Here is a 20,977-nt window from a genome sequence, read left to right on the forward strand (position 1 = left end):
ATGGTCACATACTATCTCCGATTTCGCCTCACCCACGAAGTGTATTGAACTGCGGCTGCATGCCAACTCAACAGTCAAAAGTTTGCTGTTAAAAGCACCGTCTATGGATCACTGAGCGACGACAACACGGCAATACAAAGGATTTTGACTTTTACTTGGAACATACCCTGTGTATATGATAATACCACTCCATAGTACCTTTGTTAAATAGCCTAATGCATTTTGACAGATACATTTATTTAGCCAAAGTTATGAATTGAGCAATTTAATTATTAAACTCAGGGGAAAAACGTTCATTATAAAAGGGGCAGGGGCTAACCGCTGTGTCACGTCGCTAGATATTACGAATGGTTTTTTAATACAAACTTGACGCCATGGCTATCTCAAAATACCCTTAATCCGTCAAGTTATGGTTACCACCTACGTGGATTAATTCGTTTTCGTTCCGCTACTGGATCACTAATACCATGGGGTAATAATATAGAGCTTAGGGTTATTTTAGGGGAATCAATTGAACCTATGTCAATGTATGGACATGCTAACATGGATAGTAATATACTGTTTACCCACCATTGTGGGCGTGTGTGTGTTCGAGCTTAACATGAATTGCTCAAACCCAGTGGTCACGTTTATGCCCAATGTTGTCAGTCATACACAAAATCAATCACCTATTAAGTTACATACATGGTAGCTCGCAGCGGGCACGTGTTCTATGAAACACCACTCCCGTGTTATAACGACTTTTATTGCCCCTTCACGCGAGGATTAATAAGTTAAATACATTCATTCAACCGAGTGGTTTTGAAAGCAACAGGAATATCCCATATTACGATAGCTCGACCTGAACCAGGCCACACGTCTCCTGAATGCGCATTGATGGATGTATATTAAACACTGTGTAAAAGACCACCCAAAGTTTAAAACCTTTTCGATATCAATTTCACGCAATGGGTTTCAAAATCGCAACCAAAAAACTATATTCGCTCTCTAGCGCCAACCGACGGTAAGGAATTTGTGCATTAATAAACTTACTTGCTGAAATGATTTCCCAACAATAACATCGGAGTGTTGCGGGTATTTTTGGACTAAATATTGAAAAAAGGCTGAGCGCTTTCGATCTGCTTCGGCTGGGGATATACTGCCATCTTGCGGATAGAAACTTCGATTATGGTGGCCTCCACTCTGATAAAGAAAGAGCATTACATTAAACTTTAAATAATTAAAAAATGATGCACTGGCAAAGCTTTTGATGAATAACCCTTAGCCAAAAGTTGATCGGGTTTGAGGCCGCTCTACCATTGTAGGAGTATGTGTCCTTGGGCAAAACACGTAACGACAATTTCTCCAACCCAGTGATTACTAATGGTTCCAAATAATAATTATAGTCGGAAACATACAAACGACTTGCTTGGATCATTTAGCTAATATTCAAACTTTATTTTAAGTTTACCTTAGATCGAGTTCTCCTTCCATCCAGAGTGTTGAACTGAAAACTCTTGTGCCCATGTTGGTAGTTTCTTTGTAACGAGGAATATTTAACTTGAGAATCTACAGTTTCTGACGTCATACTGGACGTAGACGAAACAGAAGTGGTGTCAAAATCTGAAAAATAATAAATAAAGTTAAAATTTGAAAATATGCTTGATATGTTTGAACAATAAAAACTTAACAATAGTGTTAAGGTCTATATAAAAAAAAAGTAAATAAAACAAAGTTGTTTTATTAAAACCTTCGTTGAACCTTTGTAGTCTTTTCTTATTCTATTCTAAAGTAGGTTATTGTCCAAAAACGACAATAGTATTTACGGTACACTGTAAAACTGTTACACAGTAGAATAATAGTTGTTGCCTTTCTTAAATGCTGTAACGTGCAGTGCATTAACTCTCTTTGATTTTTCCTATTCTAAACCATTCTCCACTTAAAAACGACAGTAGTATAGCAGGTTGTTGGCGTCTTGCTGTGTACGCAACAATCGTCGCTACGGAGGTTTTAAGGACACGAAGTATTGATTTGTTTAATTTCATTTCACCGACACATACTGTATTTTATTCCATTACATTTATTGCACAAAACCAATAAACTCGAGATAAGCTTCGTTAATAATTTAACTCTTCAATACGTTACCGCAGATAGACTGGCGTCTCTCACAAATTGAAAATGAGCAGTTTCGTTAAAATGATTTGTAAATTTACATTTTTGTTAAGTTGGCGATCTGTTATATATCATATTGCCAAAATCTGTTTTAAACAAGAAAACATTTGTACGCATTCATATATCTTCTAAACATAAAATAACAAATCTTTGTTTAACTTTGAACACAAAAACAGATTAATTAAAAAAATAACAAATAGAAGGGAATTAGCAGCAGAACGACTATCGCTAAAACAGGCTGGAATAAAAAACTTCCGAAGTAAAAGTGTCAAATAAAAGCGTGACTGGCTGCTAAAACATAGATACACAAACAAACTTTATCTTACGCTTTTTTATTTCTGTGCGTTCGACTGAATTACACCATAAGCTCGTGTTTTTCTGCAGCCGATAGTTTGTACTGTTAAAACTCCTTAGAACTCGAGCAAGAAGCCACGTATGACCACTTACTCTTACAACAAGCTTTGTATTTTCAACAACCTATAACCAGTTTAATACTACTTACAAGTTGTCTCTTCCCTAAACCACAAACAAATTGAACTGAAACGAAGAGACCACTCTATTCTATATGGATGAGGTCCTTGTCGAGGAGCCTGGATTTATACCAGACTTGGCCCATTACCCCAGCGTTGTATTTGAACATTTATTTCCATATGGGTGAGGTTCCACAGCGTGTCATGTCATCATATACAGGTATACCTCGGTTTTAGTCCAGTTATTCGTTTATTAAATTCACTCTCACGTCTGCTGTGTAGAGTTTACTTCCAAGTGGTTTGAATATCCTCTTGTAAACTGCGTGTCGAAATTTATTTACCGTCACTTTGAGTCGATTATAAAAGGTGGATAATCCGTAAAATGACCACTTTTACAGCTTCGCTTGAGATTAAACGAGCGTTAATTGCAGAGGGTTACCACAAGCAACCAGGTTCTTCCATATTGGGCATTGTAGTGTAGGTTCGAAAGCTTGTTATCTATATCGCTTTAACCACACAATATAGATCATAGCAATGTTTAAATGAGTTTAAGCGGTTGCATATCTACACATATTTTGAATGAATAAGTATAACTTGCTTTATCCTCGCGTGACAGGGCAACGACAGCCGTTATAACCAAAGTGTTTTTCTGTATACCTCGCGACTCTTATGAGTTACCCCATATTTAACTATGTGAGCAATTACTTTTTAAAGTTTTTCTAATTATTTTTTAGTGTATAGCACAGAACTTGGAAAACCCATAAGGAACCACTGGGTAAAGCAATTGTATCGGTTGAAACGCCGGAAGTTCAAAACAGTTGCCCACAAAGTGAATTCCCTTGGCTCTGTCATCCGAAAAAGCGAGTCGTAAACATGTTCGATTCTCCTTAGTTACTGCATTGTGAATTCTGTGCCTTAAGCATCGTAATGTGCACTATGATAAACGTCAGCAAAAATATTTGAAACTGTTTAACTGATCTTAACAAATGCCACCCTAGCTCCCCGAAGGATTACATAAAGGTAAAAGAATGCGAGTTACCATGGGAACGGTATCAACAGAAACTATGACGCTGGTTTTCGGAAGGCCAACATACAGTAGGTTAGGGTGAGATGGGGTCTCTTTTTATTCTTATTTTTAATATTTCATTTGCTAATAAACAAAGAATATTTATAGTATTATTATATAACCTTATCTACGAAGACAGGAGACAATATAAGGTTAATTGAAACAACGAAGAGAATGGAATTAGAAACAAAACGACAGCCGTTAAAAATGCGCTACGGGTAGAAATACTTGAGTAAAAGTGACAAATAAAAGCGTGGCTGCTAAACACCTAATACTAAATATGTAATCAATGCAACGCATTACAACGTGGACTCATCTTGTTCTGTTGCTAATTGCAGTTAATCACGGATAATCTCACAGTTAGGGATATATCACATATGGAACTAAAGACAGTTTTATCTCCTAGACTGACAAATGGCTTGTGAGTCATTATATTGACGTATACAGTCTATTGCTCATAAACTAACGACGGCAAAGTTAAGTAAATATCGTATACTGTTTAGTGAACATACATTTATAACGCCAAGATCGAGCTATATGGCCATTAGAAACACAAATGCTCGTTTTCAAGGAACATTTTGTTTATATAGTGGTAGGTTTATTGATCGCATAAAACAAATAAAGCTTGGGCGATTTTTGCTTTTATGTAGAATATAAAGATCCTATATACGAATATATTTAGCTATGGACGCCTGGTCACACTCACTCAATAACTCGGTCCACTATGAAGCTGTTTAAACACACGACTCCCCGCTTTCGAACGTACTTCTACAGCAGCCCCGCATAACCAAATTACGGATTGGATTAATAATGGCCAACCGTGGCAAATGGTTCAATTATAAAGGCAGTGGCGCTCATTGTTTGTTTATTGTATAGTCAACACACACGCGGTGAACTTGCTTTCGCCGTTTAAAGCAATCTTACTGGGGCGTGACGGTTCTTCCGTAACCAACCGAGCGTAACGGTAGGCACCGAACATCAAACTTCCACAACACATCAAACTTACCCATAAGAACGCAGTGTTGAAGCCTTGAGGGGCAGATCCTACTATGGCCGATTTCCGCGGCCACTTAGCTTTGATTTCCCGTATTCTCCACAAAGGTATTTGCACTTTCTACAACCCTAATACCACTGAACATAAAATGCGCACTAAGAAATTTACAATTTCAACTCACAACCGACACAGTTTGCTAAATAGCACCTTTAAAAAGCCGCTATTTAACTCTATTGATAAACGCACGGGACTTGGTCCTTTTGGGTCGTCTATGATCAACACTAAACTAGACCAGAGCCTCGGGCAAATTACACAAATCGCTGCTTCTCCAACGCTATGATTCTTATCTAACATTACAAACTCCTGATATCACTAATGTACTTTACTCCACAATACACATTTACTTAGTAAACTAACCCAACGGAACCAACGGTTACGTAACAGCTTGTTATAATCGATGATTACTGAAAAGACGAGGTAAAACGAAACGGATCCACAGTCGAGCTAAATTAGAAAATAAACGATAATATAAACATTTTACAACTGTCGCTATATTATGTATACCTTATTTCGCTTACACGTTTGTGTATACTTGTTTACTAAATCCGACGCCTGTGTGTTAACTGCTGATGAGATAAACATAACAGCATCTCACATTACAGACCTTGGCTTCAGCTCAACTGTTACTAAGTCATGCACGTTCACTGTAACTAAAACGCAAGGCGAGACGGCGGGCCAAGCGTCCTCGCACTGCGCCCTTTAAATCGCCGTTTCCACGCATAGCTGATCATGCGTGTCAACCACGTGACATAGGATTCAGACCGGAATGTGAAAAAATCAGTTGCGGCTTCGTGGAAGACGACTGGACAACTATACGCGGTACGCGAGCGTGTAATACTGAGGGGTAAGATGGGATACTGTAACAACATAATAACCTTGTATTTTCTAATCGTGTTTTTAAAAAGTAACAACGTTCGTTTAAACTCGCGGGGCTGCGGTTATAAAATTCTGTAAATATACTTAATATAGTACCAAATTGGACATTAAAAAATAAAAAATCTTTACCATGGAATCCTACATAAGTGGTAACTCGTAAGCGGGCACGAGGTGTGTGAAACAAAACGCACGTGTTACGATGACTGTCGTTGCTCTGCCACGCGAGGATACATACGTTACATTTTATACTTTCTGGACTTATTTTTGAGTTTAATAAATCGTAGCACTTGCCAATCCTGATTGTTCTTTGTTACAAGGTCCAGCTTCATAATCAATAAATTAGGGCAAGAAGAACGTCTATCTAACTACTTTACCCGCAAAACCTCGTTATAAAATACTGACATATATGGTACCTTGTTGCGATGATGTCATGGGAGGGCCTTCTGACGTAGGTACATGACTTTCCACATTACTTGAACACACCGAACTTGATCTGCTATGACAAGGTGTTGACGATCTAGCAAATTAATAAGGGTTTTAATATTTATAGAATCAAGTGTTGCGGAATACGTAACAGGCAAAAACAAGTCGAATATAGTGGTCTAAATAATTTTCGGCTAAAATCACCAGTCTCAGCAAAAGAAGCAATAAAGTGGCGGATCGTCCAATTTTATGAGCACTAGATCGGGTCAGACTGGTGAAATTCATCGCAGTTGGTTTTTATTATGTGTTGAAATGTAATAAACGTTAATGTGAAATATTTAGCAAAGGAAACCCTTAAAAATGAGTCAAACAAACATGTTTGTATTTTGTCCAATACGACCATGAAAGTGAAATATCTGTGACGTATGTATACGTATACTGGAGCTTTAATGAAATTTACTTACAATTTAGTTTACTTTTATGTTTTTAGTTAGTAATTTCATTTTAAACAAACATTCGTACATGCCAAATTTCTCTATAATAACTTCGAACAGTATTCCATAATAACTGCTTTCACTAACAAGACAATATAATATACAGTAGGATGGGAAAAGATGGACACTTTTTCATTGTTATTTCTGGTCCAATTTGGCAGTAAACAAAGAACATTCAAAGAATTATAAACCCGCATCCTCACGGCTCCCTTATACCATTGTTAGTTGTTTAAAACACGGTTTGAATTTTTGGATATTATGTGCTAAAAGTGTCCCATCTTCTCCCACCCTATATATCCAACCTGTTTAGATTAAGAATCAATTCTTTCTTACTTACTTAGATCCAACAGTAACCTTCTCTTGCACGCTTGACAATAGCTTCCCACTGCTTTTAATAAAACTTCGTTGTTTGGACGTTTTCCTGCTCTGACGAAGACGCTCAGCTGAAACAATAACTATTTTTATGGCGAGTTAAACGTAATATATCGTCAGTCAAAAACAGTTGTTCGTATTTTATGCGTTTGTATTGTCATATGGTTATGGTAGTTTGGGGTAAAATGGTTCATGTTTTCATTCTCTTTTATCGTCCAATATGGTAAACAAGTAAAGTTCAAAGAAATGTATAACCGTATAACCTCGCGACCTTAAAAGAGACTTGTTAATTGGTAAAACACGATTAGGAAATGTGAGATATTATATGCTAGCGGTATTAATCTCACCTCACAATATATATTATACAAATCGCTTACTAATAAGCACATGCACTACCTGTAAGGCAAAGAGAATCTCACCTTGCGGTTTCAGGTTTGGTATTTCTCGTCTGGGTGTTGGAATGTTCCCTTTGTTGGCGGCAAGTTTCATCTCAAAGTGAGCGATCACTTTCTGCAAGGGTCTCAACATCGCGTAACTTGCCTTGTCATTTTCGACTTCTGAGTCGCCAGCTTCTTGTGTATTTTCATCCATGCTTGTTAAGAATAACGTGGTTGGGTTGGGCGTTACCTCAATGGTGGATTGTGGGGTTTATCTGTCGTAGTATGCTGTGAGCTATACACTAAATGTGTCTGAAATATAAAAAAATATGCACTCGAATAAAAACAGTTGAAATATTTCCTCCAAATATGGTACGCGAATACTGACGCGCTTTCGAACACGCGGATTTAAATACCATTTCGTAGGCGAATTCACACTCTGGATACTATACGTATACAGTCACCTTAAAACCGAGTTAAAAACTGCGTGGGTTTAATTAAAACAGAAATAATAAACCAATGGCACTACACTTGCTATGCGAATTGACGCAATAAGAATGAATGCAAATATTCACCTCGGTCATGTATTATTCATACATGGAACACGTTCCTATACAACAAGCACTTTAACGTATGCCTTGTACGACTGAATATACCGTTTGTGTCTCGTCGCATTACAGTACGAAACTGAATTTGTATAAAATTTGATTTATTCTACATTTACAATAGCAAGTTACCCTTTCCAACGCCTTCTAAGTTCCACAGCGGCCTTACAGCTTAAACAAGTGCAATATACCCAACTTAACAACATCACCTTATCGTAGCTTACACAATAGCTTTGAGAGTTAATCGCTCACTCCCTTTGCGGTACACACGAAGTGCAACAATCATTGACGAAAACATTCGCTACTCGAAAACCACGTCAAGCGAACGTTTACAAAATTCAATTTTCCAATCATGTAAGCTGACTTGAAAGAAAGGAATCCAACACTGTAACTTTGAAAGCCACTTCAGTCTTAGCGCTTTGATTTATTTTACGGCGCTACGAGTCTAAACTATTTACATGGAAACATTCGGAAAGTAAAGCGGGCGTTTAGTTAATGATTTACACGGCTATTGTCTAAGCTGTAGGAGTGATGGGTTAAACCTGCCGACTTTGAATTAGGATTGGCAAGGTCTTTTTTAGGCGTTTTAATTCACAACTATTTTAACTTTGTGCCAATTTTGCAGAAACTTAAAAACGGTCACTTTTAAAGGATATTAACGGAAAAACAAGTACCCCTAATAATATATCTGGAACCCTAGAATACATGCTTATACCCATTTTTTATATGTCCTGCAAGAACGTGGAAAATAGAAAAACATACTTTCTTTAAAGTTTGCCTGACTTTTTCTCACGCTTTCATGAGCGGGAAAGTCCCTTACGTCATTTGTTCCAAAAATATTGTGCTACTTATAAACCAAAACAATGTAAATGATTGTAACTTATTTTTCCTCTCGTAACAAGTCAACTGCAATTATGACAGTAATTACAGTTGACTTATTATAACACGGGTGTTCTGTTTCATTCACCTCGTGCCCGCTTACGAGTTACCACGCATAAGACAAATGTGCGTAATTTGTAGTTTAACTCAAGTCATTGATAATAAAAACCCACGTTATATGTTTAGTCTTTTTATAGTTAATAAATATTCGCATGACCCTCTGTGGCATATTATAGTAGGTCAATAATGGTTAACGTTTTACTTATTAAAGATATTTTGTGAATCCCTTTGAAACAGCTATTTTGATTTGTAAAATATGGAAGCCATACCAAAACAGATGACAACCTTGATAAAGAGAAACGAGGAGGAAGGATATGAATGCATTCAAATACCGGTACCTGAGCCTATTGGAGATGAAGTCCTAATTAAAGTAACACAAGTAAGTCTTGCTACTGTATGTTATATTCTATATGGTTGAGCCCTACAGTGTGACATGCCACAGGAACTGGGATTTAAGCCAGAGTTGGCTCATTACCCCAAGCCCAGGGTGCCACCTTACTAGATTTCTGAAGGTAGGCGACAATGGATTTAATGGTAATGAATGGGAGATGTTTTCTTGGCAGATTGGGGTGTATTACTCACCTAGAAAATTAATTAACCAAGACATTACTACAATGTATAGTATAGTAATATGTAAAGGTAATGTAATAATGTTTGTATAACATATGTTGTTTATTGCAGGCAGCAATATGTGGTTCAGACATTAATTTGTATAAATGGAATGATGTTGCAAAGTTCATTGCTGCTCTACCATTTACACCAGGTGTGTATAGTGGGCTTCTGTTTCTATATAAACTTTCAGCTGTATAAAGCAACCAACTATGTTGTTACATAATATCTCTTTGAATTATTGTAACCCTTTGGTATTACAAATACATTTTAAGATATATTTTAATATGTTAAAGTTAAACAGTTGAATAAACTGGTTACAAAGTCTATAAAAGCATTTTATATGCAGTTGTATGAGATATACATGTTAGCAATATTATAAAGCGTGAGTATATATCTCAACAACATTTTCATGGTAAAATAAACTGGTTACAAAATAAAATAAAATCATCTTTTTTTTATAATTTCACATAGGTCATGAAGCTGCAGGCATGGTTGTGAAGAAAGGACCAAACGTGAAGGATTTGAATATTGGTGACCGAATTGCAGTTGAGAATCATTTTTACTGCGGTGAATGCTTTCAATGCAAGGTATATTCAAATCAGGATTTACAGGGTACAGACTGTATATTATACAGTCATAAAGGTGTCAAACTTATTAAAACTGGAGGGAGGCAGGGATAGCTATACACATTACACACTACTGTGAAATATAATCACTAATTAATGTAGTGTAAAAAATTTTAAGCCAGGCCTTCCTGCTTCTTGGTTCGGCACCTATAGTTACATTTCACATATGTTAAACTGTATGTTACAGGAAGGCAGAGGTGACATTTGTAATATAATGAACCAGTATGGACATGGTAAAGGCACCGTACATGGTGGCTGTTCAGAATATTCTATTGTGCCTGAAAGGTAAGTTAGGTATAAACAATTATGATAATTTTCTGGTTGGATTAATCAATTGGGTTCTCAATGTTCTACAAGTGTAGATGTATGTTATGTCACCCGGTTCAAATATTTTTCAAACATTTAAATTTTGAGTGTTCATTAAGTCTATGCAAAATAGTTCTTTCTTTGCATCAGATTCTGTTACAAATTGAGATTAAACATATCCGACATGGAAGCTGTGTTGTTGGAACCCATGGGTGTCGCACACAACTCTATTGAGCAATTACAAGTAGCAGGGGAGAGGGTGGTGGTGATTGGGTGTGGTCCAGTGGGGCTGCTTGCTGTTGGATGTGCAAAAGCTATGGGTGAGGTTTTGAAGTTTTTGAAATATTGGGACTGTACTGTAATAAGATGTTTTGTTTATAATGGATATTTTTTACTTCTTTACTTAGGCGCCACTGAGGTTATTGCTGTCGATATTTTGGACACAAGACTCGAGATGTCGAAGATGTTGGGAGCGGATTACGTCGTGAACTCTATAATCCGAGGATCGGATGCGGTGAAAGATGAAGTGATGAAGATCACTGGAGGGGTTGGGGTTGGGAGGATTTGTGAAGCAAGTGGAGCAACTTCCATGTTTAATGGATGCTTCAAGTATCTTAGGAAGGTGAGTGTTGATGTTAGGTAAGGAATGTAATGAATGTATAGATCTGGACTTGATTGGCTGGACTTGATCTACTAGAGTAAAGGCTGGTGTTCTAACCGGTAACCAGTGTGCCACGGCCCCCGCAAATTAATAATCTTCTAATTTACAATTGCAATTCCCCCCTTGTAGGGCGGACGTGTCTCTGTGCTTGGAATTCCAAAGCAGCCGTTCCATATTGAAAACCCAATGCAAGATATTCTGTTTAAATCCCTCACATTAACTACAGTGCATGGAAGAAGAATCTTTCATACCTGGATTGAATGCGAAAAATTGATTGCTGAAAAAAAGGTAAATGTTTCCAAAAGCAGTTAATTAAAAATATGCCAAACAGCAAAGTGTTTTCTGATTTATTAGTTCAACAGCCACACTTGTTATCTGGAACATTTTAGCAACTGTCATTCGCTGTAAATTCCCTTCTCTCCATTGTTTTAATAATTTGATTCCTGTTAGTGTATTCGAAAATATTATTAAAATTTATGCCATGTATGTTATTTATCTCTTAGTTAGGATGTAATGTTTCATGTGTTGTGTTGATTTTCAGGTTAATCCCCAGTTGGTGGTTTCCCATGAGATCCCCATGTCCAAATATGCTGAAGCATTCCAAGCTTTATTTAGTGGCACAGCTGGTAAAATCGTGATGGACCCACAGTGTTAAGGTTAGATTTAATCATGATTCAAAACTCCAGATTATTTTTCTGTCTCGTTATCAAATGTGTTATGCAGTGTTTTTTCAAAAATACCAAATTGCACCTTAAAGCCAACTAAACGTACTTACATAGAATTCATATTGTGCCGATATTTTAATAGAAAGAGCTCTTATGTTACAAGGTAAATTGTTGTTTGCAGTATAACTTTTTCCAGTCGTGTTTTAATTTGTTCAATAATACAAGCTTTAATTGAAACACTATTGTAATGTTATTGTAGTGTATTCCATTTAAAAAGATCATGTCTCGACAAGCCTGAATTTGTCATAGAGCTGTAATTATCCCCAAACAATAGCTGTTTTTGTGACGTTGCGGTTGGATGAACGTGCAAAAGTTACAAACGCGAAGGTATCAAATTTTCGTAGTTTCATATCGGATAAACTGAACCACACAATTCGTAGATAAATAGAAACGAGAGATTGATTGTTCTTATTAGAGGGCCATATATAACATAGATTTGGAGTTATTTCCTTGAACATTGTAACACAGATAAATTAAAACAACGACAAGAAAGGAACTAGCTGCAAAATAACAGTCGTTAAGAGCGGTAAAAACTACTTGAGAAAAAGTGTCAAATAAAAGCGCGACTGCTGAACTAACTTATTCGTTAAAAACAACAACTGTTAAACCATGTTGCCTGGCTCGATGTACCCGAAGAAAACATATGGAAGATCACTGTTTGTTGGTGAATTTAAACACGCAGTTCATCTTGCAGAAGATAAGAATGTGGTCAGTACAACTACGAGTACTGGGGGGTAAGTTGGCACAGTTGATTCCGCTAATGTAGCTTTGGTGCGTAAGGAGTATAGGTTGGGGTAAGATGGTACAGGTGTTCATTCTCCTTTTTCGTTCCATTTTGTATTAAACAAAGAATATTTACAGAATTGAATAAGCGCATCCTCAAGACTTTGTGAATTGTTGCAAACACGATCAGGAAATGTAAGATTTAGGACAGGTGCTTAGTAAAGATACAAATTAAGTCCAACCATTACAGTCCTATACCATATTATTCTGATGGGTATCTCCGCGATAAGGTGGCCGCGTGGGTATAGTTGTTGTGCAGGGCGGATATGAAGGCTTCACGCTAATCGCATTATCATCTACCGGAAGCAGCGTTGGTGTTGTAGTTATGGGGCAAATCAGACCAGGGACGTCACCCATATAGTATAGAACGTGGGTTTTAAACCTTTATATTAAATCCCATTTCATATGCAGTAAAACAGAAGACGAAACCGAAAAGGGTGATCTCAAGTCACCCGATGAAGTCAGAGACCCTGTGCAAGTGTCACAGAAAACTTTGACGTTTGAGCAAGATTCTGGTGGGAAAGCGGAGAAAGAGGAAGACATAAAAGTCGTGTGGAAGAAAGCGACAAACCCGGGAGCTACTGTTGTTAAGTCCAAGAAGGGGCCCGCGTCGAAAGCGTTTTTTACTCCAGCAAGCACCGAGGAAAAAGAAAACCCAGCCGAGCAGGTAAGCCAGTTGAGTAATGTGTGAAACTACCGATCTTTGTATGTATATAAAGGATACTATTTGTTGTTTAAAGAGCGATTGAAATGTGTGGGAATCCACTTGCGGCCGTGTAGTGTAGCATCGTGTAACGGGATCAAATTTGCGGCCGTGTAACGTAGCGTCACGTAACTAGACAACTTATCCACTTGCTAACTTCTTAAATGCGACACTGGTTCATTGTATTATGACTGCATTACGTCAGGTATAATGAATCCATAGGTTTTGGATCTACCTGTTGTAAAAGATGAGGCCACCTCTGAAGCCGACCCTCCAAAACCACTCAAGAAGAAAAAGCAAGGGCAGCAAACTTTGCCAGCGTTTCTTGTGAGAAAAAACTTTGTGCCCAAAGCTGGAACGAAAGCAAAATCATCCCCCAGAGCTTCGGATGCAAGACAGCAGGATAAGTTGGGAGTGAAAGATAAAGAAGAGAGTGAAGCAGAAGAGAGCATGGAGCAGATGGAGGAGGAAGTGGGAGGAAATGAAGAAAATGAGCAGGGTGAGAGGGATAGTGAAAAAAAAGAAGAACGACCTGAAGAAGGAGATTTGGATGCTGGAGGTATTGATTGTATTATGTATGAATGTAGCTTGTTTATCCTGGAAAGCCGGAAAGTGATAAACATTATAACACGGATGTTATGTTTTATACACCTTATGCCCGCTTACAAGTTACCACATAAGTAACATTGTGAGTAATATATTTTTTCTGGGTAATTTGTATTACTACCAGAGCATTTATAAGTTGAATTTGTTTTTCAGAGAACGACACTGTTGAATCCAACCAAGTAAGTGAGACATCTGAACCTCAAACCCAACAAAATGATCAACCAGCGGAGGTCACTCTTACAGGGGAAGATGATGAGAGTGAAGTAAACGAAGAAACTAAGAAGTCGATTGTTATAAAACCGAGTGACTTGTCAGCTTATGCTGGGAGTAAGTATGGTTGATGCAGTTGTGTTGTGATAGGTCGCTTGCGCAAATATTACTTGCAAGGTGACTGGTAGAAATTCTACTATCCAATTAAATGTAGATCTGTTTTTAACAGTAAGCGTGTTTAACAACTGTTGTTTTTTTACTATATCCTGTCTTTTGGTTTTAAATATACATTTTTTTTACCGTTACTAAAGAGTCAATTCAAAGTTATATTACGATTCATATAATAATTCAACCAACATTATTTCAGGATTAGTAGAAGATGACGACCACGGAAAACAACCAATGTTTTGGAGCCAGATGCGGTGGAAGACCTAAAGCGTGATCTCGCTGAGAAAGGCATCATCACTCTTCCTCCCAGTCTACATACGGATCTAAAGCAAGAACTTCCAGTTATAAATGAGGCTTCCGAAGGTGCTGGGTGTTTAATATTTACTGTTGCTGTCAGTCATGTTATACTTGTTTGTTTTTAATACAACAACATTAAACTACAAGAGTTTCAGAAGATGTATTGTATTTTTATTTACAGAAAGTGAAGACGATTCAGAGTTAAAAGACGATGATGTGACCCCAACTGAGGATAGTTTTGCGGATGTTCCATTAGATCTGGTATAATCCATATAAAGTAACAGTTGTGTTTCTTCCAGTATATTCTTGATTCTATTTTATATGGGTGAGGGAGGAGAGGAACTGAAATTTAAGACGGATTTGGCCTACTACCAGCCTGTTTATTTATGTAAAATTGTCAAGTATCCACCTATAACGGAATGCTTCAGAAAGCTGGTATTACCCCAACACCATACTACCTGTATATAAAAAAAAACATAACTTTTATATCATAGCAGCTATAGTTATTTGTTTTTTGGTACATTCATAACAGAATGTTTCCAAAGGTATCTGACCTTGCAGCAGAGGAGAAACTTGACAGGCGAGGTGGATTTAAAACGAATAAATCGTTCGAAATTAGAAGATTACAAGCCAAGGCTGAGAGACTGAAAGAAGATAAGAAACGAGCATTGTTTGGAACCAGGGTGAACGCATTTATATATCCTGTATATGAATGTAATCTATTTATCCTTGCATGAATAAATAAGTACAACCGTGGGTATAACATGGCTGTTCTGTTTCTTAGACCTCCTGCCTGCTTGTTTAAGTTACCACCACAAACTTCGTAATTCATTTTTTTGTATGGCTGATAATTTGGACAATCTATGATTACTGTTTAGTATCTTGCTCAAGGACATACATGGAAAAAAATATTTGCACTCTGGGCGTGTTTCTTAGTAGCCATTAAAATAGAAGTTTTTGTTGTTTGTAGTTTTCTAAACTCAAAGCAAGAGGTGAACACGGTAGTCACATGAAACTGCAACACCATGAGACACATCTAGCAGGGAGAATGGCATCGCTGAAAAGCTCGTTGAAGCCACCAACTATGCAAGCCACAGATGAGGTAAAGATATATATTAGCGAGAAATTTACTGCTGAACTGCATTTTACTGCAATGCTGTTGGGCACATGAAACCTGGCAAAGTATTGGCATGTTCTATTCAGACGTATAAAAGCAGTCTGGGAGTTGGAGCAAATCTGGTACTAATCCCAGGTCCTCGACAAAAACCTCATATATAGGATATATCCAAAACTTTAACTATATGGTTGGTTAAAAAAACAACAACCTATTTATTAAGTTTTGTTCAGACAGGCAGAGGTATACTAAAATCACCAAGCCCACAACATGGTAAACAGAAATCATCTGTTCGGATCAGAGACCCTGAGTTTGAGTATCAAGAATACACTGATGTGGAGTTGGGGACAAGTTCCGAAGACAGGTGGGTGTTGAATGAATGTATTATTCTCATGTGGCGGGGAAACGACACTCGTTCCAACAAGAGTGTTCTGTGACGTTTTGTTAAAGAGTTATCACATATGTAACTTTACTTGTCAGCATATATCAGTTCGACCCAAACTTCCAAGCAAATACTATAAATATATTTTGAAACACTTTTTTTTCGTTAGTTTGCGACCAAACAGTTCAATGTCGTTCTCCGAGTACAGCATTGGATCAGATGAGTCAAGTGAAGGATCATCTTTTAGTGGGGGCAGTTTTGGAGCTGCCTATAGACCATGTAAACAGTATTCATACTTTTTTTAACAGCATTTAAAAAAATAATAAACAATACTGTAACCTCTGCACCACTAACCACTGTGCCAGACAAAGGTATCCATAGTTTAAAACCTGCCTGGTTGTAGATACTGCTGAGGAAGAAGAAGGTTCCCCACGAGGCAGCGCGCTTCACAGACTTTATGATGAAATAGACCAACTAAACCCGTCACGTCTGGATTTTCATAATAATGATGTTGTCAGGTGTGTCAAACTCATTATTTTCAATTAAATTTTCAAAGTTAAGTCTTTTTGCAACTGGATGAATGCAAGCTTAACATAGAATTCTATTCTATATAGGTGAGGTTCTACAGTTAGGCATGTCATGGGACCAGAGATTCAAGTCAGAGTAAACCCATTTTCCGAAACCTGTCCTGAAAAATGAAAAAGATTTTTTTTTGTATAATTTGTGTCTAGTAAAGCGATTGGTATAATACCCGTGCTATATTATAAATACACCTTTTTAGTGAGACACCAAGAAGAGAATCAAAATCACGCGGCACAAAACGTGGACGCATTGAATCTGGAACATCCAGAGTCACGACAAGATCAAGTTTACATCTTACACCAGAACATCATTACCCTCAACTCCAGAACCCACCATACCAAATGCGAGGTTATGATGAAAGACCGATGCCTCTATTTGACTCTATGAGGTAAGTCAGATAGAAATAACTGGCCGGCAATGCATGAGCAGCGGGCTGTATAGAACCAAGTGGACCAACATAGGCAGAATGTTAAATTCTAAAGGGTGTTAGATAGACACATCATGGCTGGTACCTTACTATAAATTTCCTGCTTTACTCTTAGTATTTTAGCTGTTGAGTGTCATCCACCTTAATAAGTACTGTAGAAGCATTGACTTATAGTGTATCTGTAAAACAATGACAGCTGTCTGATCATTTTAGACATGAACGTAATTTGCTTCGATCACGAGATTCACAGAAACCTGACATGGAGCGACCTGAAAGCAGAGTTGGTGAAGTTATTCGACCAGATACCTCACTGTCGTTGGAGAATGAACGGGGCAGTCCAAACCGATTGTGGTAAGAATTATCTTAAGTAAAATAAGGTTTTGGGCATTTATCATAAATATAGCATAAGTTGATTAAGCAGCTTCTTTAAGGTCAAGAGAAAGTCACAGAAAACATGGAAAATACAGAAATTCACATTCTAGGTCAACTTCCCGTCACCATAGGAATCATAACAGGTTTGTAAATAAAATCCCTTGAAAAAATTAGGAATACTTGATATCCTTCTTAAATCTATCATTACCACAACACCAAGTTAATTTACATCATTCATGCAACCAGTGTGACTCCACAATGTTACCGACACAGAATAAGTAGAACTGTTCAACTAAACTAATCAACATTCTTGCCCACGCTTTATATTCATATGTTGATTTCCTTCTCTTATGTTATGATTGTGTAGACCGACACCTGGTTCAATGGCATACCAGAACATGTCAGTTGCATTTGGTCCGAACATTTACCCGATGGTTGACACACAAGGTGTGGGTAGATATACAGAAGCAGAATGGAGGCGTAGAGTAGAAAAGGTATGTTGCCAACTTTGATCTTTGTTTAACAGCTTTACACATTTAAGTCTTTTCAACACTTTTTATCCATAACCTGTTTTAACAAGTGTTGTTTTGCTGTTGATTCTCTTCTCTTATTTGTTTCAATAATGTTTTTTTCGTTTAGTTGTCAATAAAAATTATGTTACTAAAGTTTTGCTTGTCAGTTCTTTGCGGCTTCTACATCAACCAGACAAGCAAGAAGAAAAGTTCGCAACAAACAGAAAGGTGAGGCAGCTCTATCTGCAACAGAATTACCAAAAGCTGAAGAAAAATCGAAGAAACATAAATGCTGGGGCAGGTAACTTTGTAAATTGTAACTATAAATTTTTCATGATTTAAAACTACAAATGTTGCTTAGGTGTCCTGGCTTCTATCATCTGCTAGACTGCAGCAAAAAATCTCTGATTAGCAGTCTACTGTGGATAGCAATACCAACAATACTATGCACAGTTACTCTTTTTGTGGTGCTGTTTCTTGCTATTGGACTTTACGGTAAGAATTCAGCTTTACTTATAAGGCAGTTTGTTATAATATCAAAACGTTTGAAATAATTTGATTAAATATGGAATTAGATCTAGATGAGGGCGTTCCATCACCTGCAGTGACAAATTCATCAGGCGTTACACAACCAGGAATATAAGGCTGGTTACAGCCAGCCTCTGTGTTTAAGAAACCCATATGTTCGGTCTTGCTTAGGGCACCAAAGGAAGTGCAGAATGGAATGAAAGAAGACAAAGGGAATGAATTTTGCTGCTCTGTTGTATTATACAATTGTACACGATGCGTTAAATCGGCAGTGAATGGTGTTTCCAAAAAATTAAGATTTTGTTGCCAAAGAAAGAATGTGAAGATTAAACGAGCAACTTTTCAATCCTTCCACGAAGAGAATCTATTTGCGATTTCAACTGAGAACCTTCGCATGATGTCACAGAAGCTGCTATCACAGGTCGCGATACCCCGCATGCTCTGCCCAGCGCTGGAATTGAATGTTTTAATGTTGATAAAACTTCCAAGGTTACGATATGGAAAAAATGTCACCAAACCCATGCAACAAAGATCATACAGTCAAACAAACAAACAAACAAAAAACTAATAAATAAATTTATCTTATTTAATATCGCATGGCGAGGCTACGACAGTCGCTATAACAAAGGTGTTCTGTTTCATACACCCACTTACGAGTTACCACGAATGTAACTGTAAATAATTAGGCCGTTGAAGTACAAACAGGTATACCTTGCTTGGAGCGTACAAAAACGTACGGAACATTTTTATCCTCACACAGGAGAGGCAGATGTAGCAATATTTCCAAAGGTTCGGCATCAGCAGACAACACGATGAGTTCGGACAACCCACGGTTCAATGTCTTGGTTGCTGTGAAAGAATAAATAAATGTAACTTATGGAGTTTTTTAAACAACCTATCAGTGACCACTTATCTAAGGACACATGTGCCCACCAACGGTAGCAGCAACAATCCTAGAAATTTACTAACAAAGCAACAACTTGACACAAAATAGTTCGAATACAAATATAGCTAAACCAGATTAAACATACATTCTGCGCAAAACGAAAACAAAAACTTTTCAATATGTCAATTTTAGGCCAAAAAGCTACTACTTTTAAAGCCCCAGCAAATTCCTACACCGAATACATAGTTTACAACATGAAACCCATTATACCTTCATTAGCTCCTTTCCTCAGTTGTTTATAGTTTGAAGCTTGCTGTATCATGTCAAGGATGGTTTTCGTCAACTCAGCATCTGCCAGCGGGTAAGCCTTGCTGTTTACTTCGTCATCCTATAAAAAGATAGTGTTAATGGGCCTACTTAGGCAGGTTTATTGGAGTTTGAACATCTATATGTAAATTCCTTATATATATACGCCCCAGACTGCCAGTCTGCAATACGCCCCAGACTGCCAGTCTGCAGAGTATGGCAGTTCCTGACGAGATCTCGCGCGTGCAAGACGGTTATTTTTCGCGTGCGCGCGTGCTATTATTAAAAATCTGAGTGCAAGGCATGTACATTTTTAAGCCACGTTAGGAAATCTCACCTAATTTAATACGTATTTTTTTCTTTGTTTAGCCAGTCTGCATACGCCAATCTAAAATTTAATTGCATGCAAATTTCCTATGTTAGTTTAAAAAAATAAGCATTACCACCTAAAAATTCTATTTTTAAATAGTCTTATGTTTAATTTTCATAAAAATCTTGTACTACTAAAGAAAAATAAATATTTTCCTGAATGTTGATTCACTTACCATATTCTTGATTCAACTTTTCCTCTCTGCTCACCGAAATATAGGAAGGATCACAGCTTCACTGAGGTTACCACGATATTCAATTCACATAAATAACAAAGACCTAAATAAATTTAGACCTAAATATACGGTAAAATTAGATTAAACTTAAAACACAAAACACGCTCATAGCGACGTACACAAAACGAAATGAAAGCATGGCGAAGCAGAGCACGTGGGTTCAAAGGTCAAAAATGTGCAAACCATTGCAATGACAAACTGACAACGCGGAAAAGGGTAGGTTTAGTATTAAAATATATTACTACAAAGCCAAAATATTAAATGTCTCACACGCTCTCCACCAATTAAGTCATTTTTTTATTTATTATAGCTGTCCCTAATTCTAAGACATAGTCCTGAAGAATAGCTTGTTTATCCTCGCGTGGCGAGCAACGGCAGAGGTGGGAAGTTGTATCACGAGATGTCTGCTTATATACTTCGTATCTACTAACTTATAATCGTTTGGTTACTAAACAAACCCTTACAGAGAATTAACATATTACTTCGTACAGAGACGGAAGTTTAGTAGGGTGGGGGAGATGGGACACAGTTTTATTCCATTCACGTTCCATTAGGTAGTAAACAAATACCATTCAAAGAATTTTGTAAACGTATTCCCGCGACTCCCATAGAGCGTTGTTATTTGTCTAAAAAAGGATGAGGATATTTAGATATTAGGTGCAAAAAGTAACCCGTCTCCCCCCACTGGGCCATATATTCAGTACAAATCCATGCGTCATTGAATATATATTATAGCAGA

At 37.3% G+C, this 20,977-nt stretch overlaps 5 protein-coding genes across 7 annotated transcripts in view; 3 read left to right on the top strand and 2 right to left on the bottom strand.

Annotated features, from left to right (window-relative positions):
* The window catches only part of LOC100185798 (coiled-coil domain-containing protein CG32809), a 48,293-nt gene extending 40,781 nt beyond the window's left edge, over window positions 1-7,512 (bottom strand). For 2 of the 3 annotated variants that reach the window (XM_026835807.1, XM_018813181.2), the window contains exons 1-5: window positions 7,326-7,512; window positions 6,872-6,977; window positions 6,031-6,134; window positions 1,451-1,602; window positions 1,033-1,182 (exon numbers count right to left, since the gene is read on the bottom strand). In XM_026835807.1, the coding sequence (XP_026691608.1) occupies window positions 1,033-1,182; window positions 1,451-1,602; window positions 6,031-6,134; window positions 6,872-6,977; window positions 7,326-7,497 (684 nt within the window). In that variant the 5' untranslated portion in view covers window positions 7,498-7,512. Of the gene's footprint in view, window positions 1-1,032; window positions 1,183-1,450; window positions 1,603-4,693; window positions 4,837-6,030; window positions 6,135-6,871; window positions 6,978-7,325 lie in introns of those variants that run through there. The other variant, XM_026835808.1, reaches the window with a different exon arrangement.
* Window positions 7,513-9,037: 1,525 nt separating this feature from the next.
* LOC100180278 (L-threonine 3-dehydrogenase-like) lies at window positions 9,038-11,934 on the top strand. The gene is made up of 8 exons (XM_018813465.2): window positions 9,038-9,206; window positions 9,509-9,590; window positions 9,911-10,026; window positions 10,253-10,350; window positions 10,522-10,691; window positions 10,779-10,993; window positions 11,162-11,320; window positions 11,574-11,934. The coding sequence occupies exons 1-8, from the start codon at window positions 9,084-9,086 to the stop codon at window positions 11,685-11,687; spliced, it is 1,077 nt and encodes a 358-aa protein (XP_018669010.1). The 5' UTR covers window positions 9,038-9,083; the 3' UTR covers window positions 11,688-11,934.
* A 93-nt stretch (window positions 11,935-12,027) lies between these two features.
* On the top strand, window positions 12,028-14,567 carry LOC108949785 (SPARC-like protein 1). Its single transcript, XM_018813466.2, has 5 exons — window positions 12,028-12,491; window positions 12,952-13,207; window positions 13,466-13,802; window positions 14,003-14,176; window positions 14,427-14,567. The coding sequence occupies exons 1-5, from the start codon at window positions 12,367-12,369 to the stop codon at window positions 14,492-14,494; spliced, it is 960 nt and encodes a 319-aa protein (XP_018669011.1). The 5' UTR covers window positions 12,028-12,366; the 3' UTR covers window positions 14,495-14,567.
* On the top strand, window positions 14,497-18,765 carry LOC100177922. The gene is made up of 14 exons (XM_026835811.1): window positions 14,497-14,590; window positions 14,706-14,785; window positions 15,070-15,207; window positions 15,495-15,626; window positions 15,872-16,002; window positions 16,190-16,299; window positions 16,424-16,538; window positions 16,802-16,990; window positions 17,243-17,380; window positions 17,461-17,544; window positions 17,769-17,895; window positions 18,081-18,214; window positions 18,275-18,408; window positions 18,489-18,765. The coding sequence occupies exons 4-14, from the start codon at window positions 15,534-15,536 to the stop codon at window positions 18,554-18,556; spliced, it is 1,323 nt and encodes a 440-aa protein (XP_026691612.1). The 5' UTR covers window positions 14,497-14,590; window positions 14,706-14,785; window positions 15,070-15,207; window positions 15,495-15,533; the 3' UTR covers window positions 18,557-18,765.
* LOC100182620 (NHP2-like protein 1) lies at window positions 18,658-20,630 on the bottom strand. Its single transcript, XM_002132061.5, has 4 exons — window positions 20,179-20,630; window positions 19,598-19,715; window positions 19,153-19,290; window positions 18,658-18,892 (listed from the first exon to the last, which is right to left on the bottom strand). Exons 1-4 carry the CDS (start codon window positions 20,179-20,181, stop codon window positions 18,768-18,770), a joined length of 384 nt encoding a protein of 127 aa, XP_002132097.1. The 5' UTR covers window positions 20,182-20,630; the 3' UTR covers window positions 18,658-18,767.
* Window positions 20,631-20,977: the final 347 nt, after the last annotated feature.

This window comes from Ciona intestinalis, chromosome 9 (assembly GCF_000224145.3).
Source record: "Ciona intestinalis chromosome 9, KH, whole genome shotgun sequence".
NCBI lineage: Eukaryota > Metazoa > Chordata > Ascidiacea > Phlebobranchia > Cionidae > Ciona > Ciona intestinalis.

What these genes read in the sequence shown, in the direction of transcription:
- LOC100180278 (XM_018813465.2), top strand. Translation starts at nt 9,084, where the DNA reads ATGGAAGCCATACCAAAACAGATGACAACCTTGATAAAGAGAAACGAG. An exon ending in TATTCTATTGTGCCTGAAAG is followed by an intron (nt 10,351 to 10,521) that starts GTAAGTTAGGTA and finishes TCTTTGCATCAG; the next exon opens with ATTCTGTTACAAATTGAGAT. An exon ending in AATTGATTGCTGAAAAAAAG is followed by an intron (nt 11,321 to 11,573) that starts GTAAATGTTTCC and finishes GTTGATTTTCAG; the next exon opens with GTTAATCCCCAGTTGGTGGT.
- LOC108949785 (XM_018813466.2), top strand. Translation starts at nt 12,367, where the DNA reads ATGTTGCCTGGCTCGATGTACCCGAAGAAAACATATGGAAGATCACTG. An exon ending in ACAACTACGAGTACTGGGGG is followed by an intron (nt 12,492 to 12,951) that starts GTAAGTTGGCAC and finishes TTTCATATGCAG; the next exon opens with TAAAACAGAAGACGAAACCG. An exon ending in AAGAAAACCCAGCCGAGCAG is followed by an intron (nt 13,208 to 13,465) that starts GTAAGCCAGTTG and finishes ATGAATCCATAG; the next exon opens with GTTTTGGATCTACCTGTTGT.
- LOC100177922 (XM_026835811.1), top strand. Translation starts at nt 15,534, where the DNA reads ATGAAACTGCAACACCATGAGACACATCTAGCAGGGAGAATGGCATCG. An exon ending in CATAATAATGATGTTGTCAG is followed by an intron (nt 16,539 to 16,801) that starts GTGTGTCAAACT and finishes ACACCTTTTTAG; the next exon opens with TGAGACACCAAGAAGAGAAT. An exon ending in CACCATAGGAATCATAACAG is followed by an intron (nt 17,545 to 17,768) that starts GTTTGTAAATAA and finishes ATGATTGTGTAG; the next exon opens with ACCGACACCTGGTTCAATGG.
- LOC100182620 (XM_002132061.5), bottom strand. An exon ending in GAGGAAAGGAGCTAATGAAG is followed by an intron (nt 19,291 to 19,597) that starts GTATAATGGGTT and finishes ATTCTTTCACAG; the next exon opens with CAACCAAGACATTGAACCGT. An exon ending in TTTTGTACGCTCCAAGCAAG is followed by an intron (nt 18,893 to 19,152) that starts GTATACCTGTTT and finishes ATTCAATTCCAG; the next exon opens with CGCTGGGCAGAGCATGCGGG.